General features: G+C 44.2%; 1 protein-coding gene across 1 annotated transcript in view; it reads right to left on the bottom strand.

Annotated features, from left to right (window-relative positions):
• Positions 1 to 285: 285 nt before the first annotated feature.
• The window catches only part of cyld2 (cylindromatosis (turban tumor syndrome) 2), a 6,037-nt gene continuing 5,829 nt past the window's right edge, over positions 286 to 493 (bottom strand). The window contains exon 14 of the mRNA XM_020593279.1: positions 286 to 289. Within this exon, the coding sequence (XP_020448935.1) occupies positions 286 to 289 (4 nt within the window). The remainder of the gene's footprint in view (positions 290 to 493) is intronic.

Genomic DNA, 493 nt, shown 5'->3' with positions numbered 1-493 from the left:
AACCAACACAAAACCTTGCTGATGAAGCAGAGATGCAAGGTTATTAAGGCACTGTTGTGAGAACACTGTGTCCTCATCCACACGCATTTAAAGCTCCTGATGATTTGGCTTGGAAGGTGGCGTGGCTGCCTTCTGGTATAAAAACATGTAAGAGTCACACAGCTGTGCACTAGTTCGGGAGCCGGGGAGGGGTTGGCCGGAGCCAGCAACTCCTCTGGCTGAGACAGGAAGTGTCCCAGCTCTGGACAAGCTTGAACCACAGGAATGCTGTAGCCACTTTGATCATCACCTATAAGAAAGAAGAAGAATGTGGCCGTGAGATAAGAGATCAGCTCAAGAAGACAAAGACGTCAGAGTGTGTCCTTATCTAATACTGTTGAGGCTGTATTATTAAATAAAGCAGTCATGCTTAACCACTTCATAGCAAATCAAAAGCAAGTCAGTGTTTGCACAAACATCAGAATAACATTAAAGAGAGAAATAACCTATATAT

Source organism: Monopterus albus, unplaced genomic scaffold, assembly GCF_001952655.1.
Source record: "Monopterus albus unplaced genomic scaffold, M_albus_1.0 scaffold18.1, whole genome shotgun sequence".
Lineage (NCBI taxonomy): Eukaryota > Metazoa > Chordata > Actinopteri > Synbranchiformes > Synbranchidae > Monopterus > Monopterus albus.
Note: the sequence above shows the minus strand (reverse complement) of the source record. Positions and strands in the feature narration are given on the sequence as shown.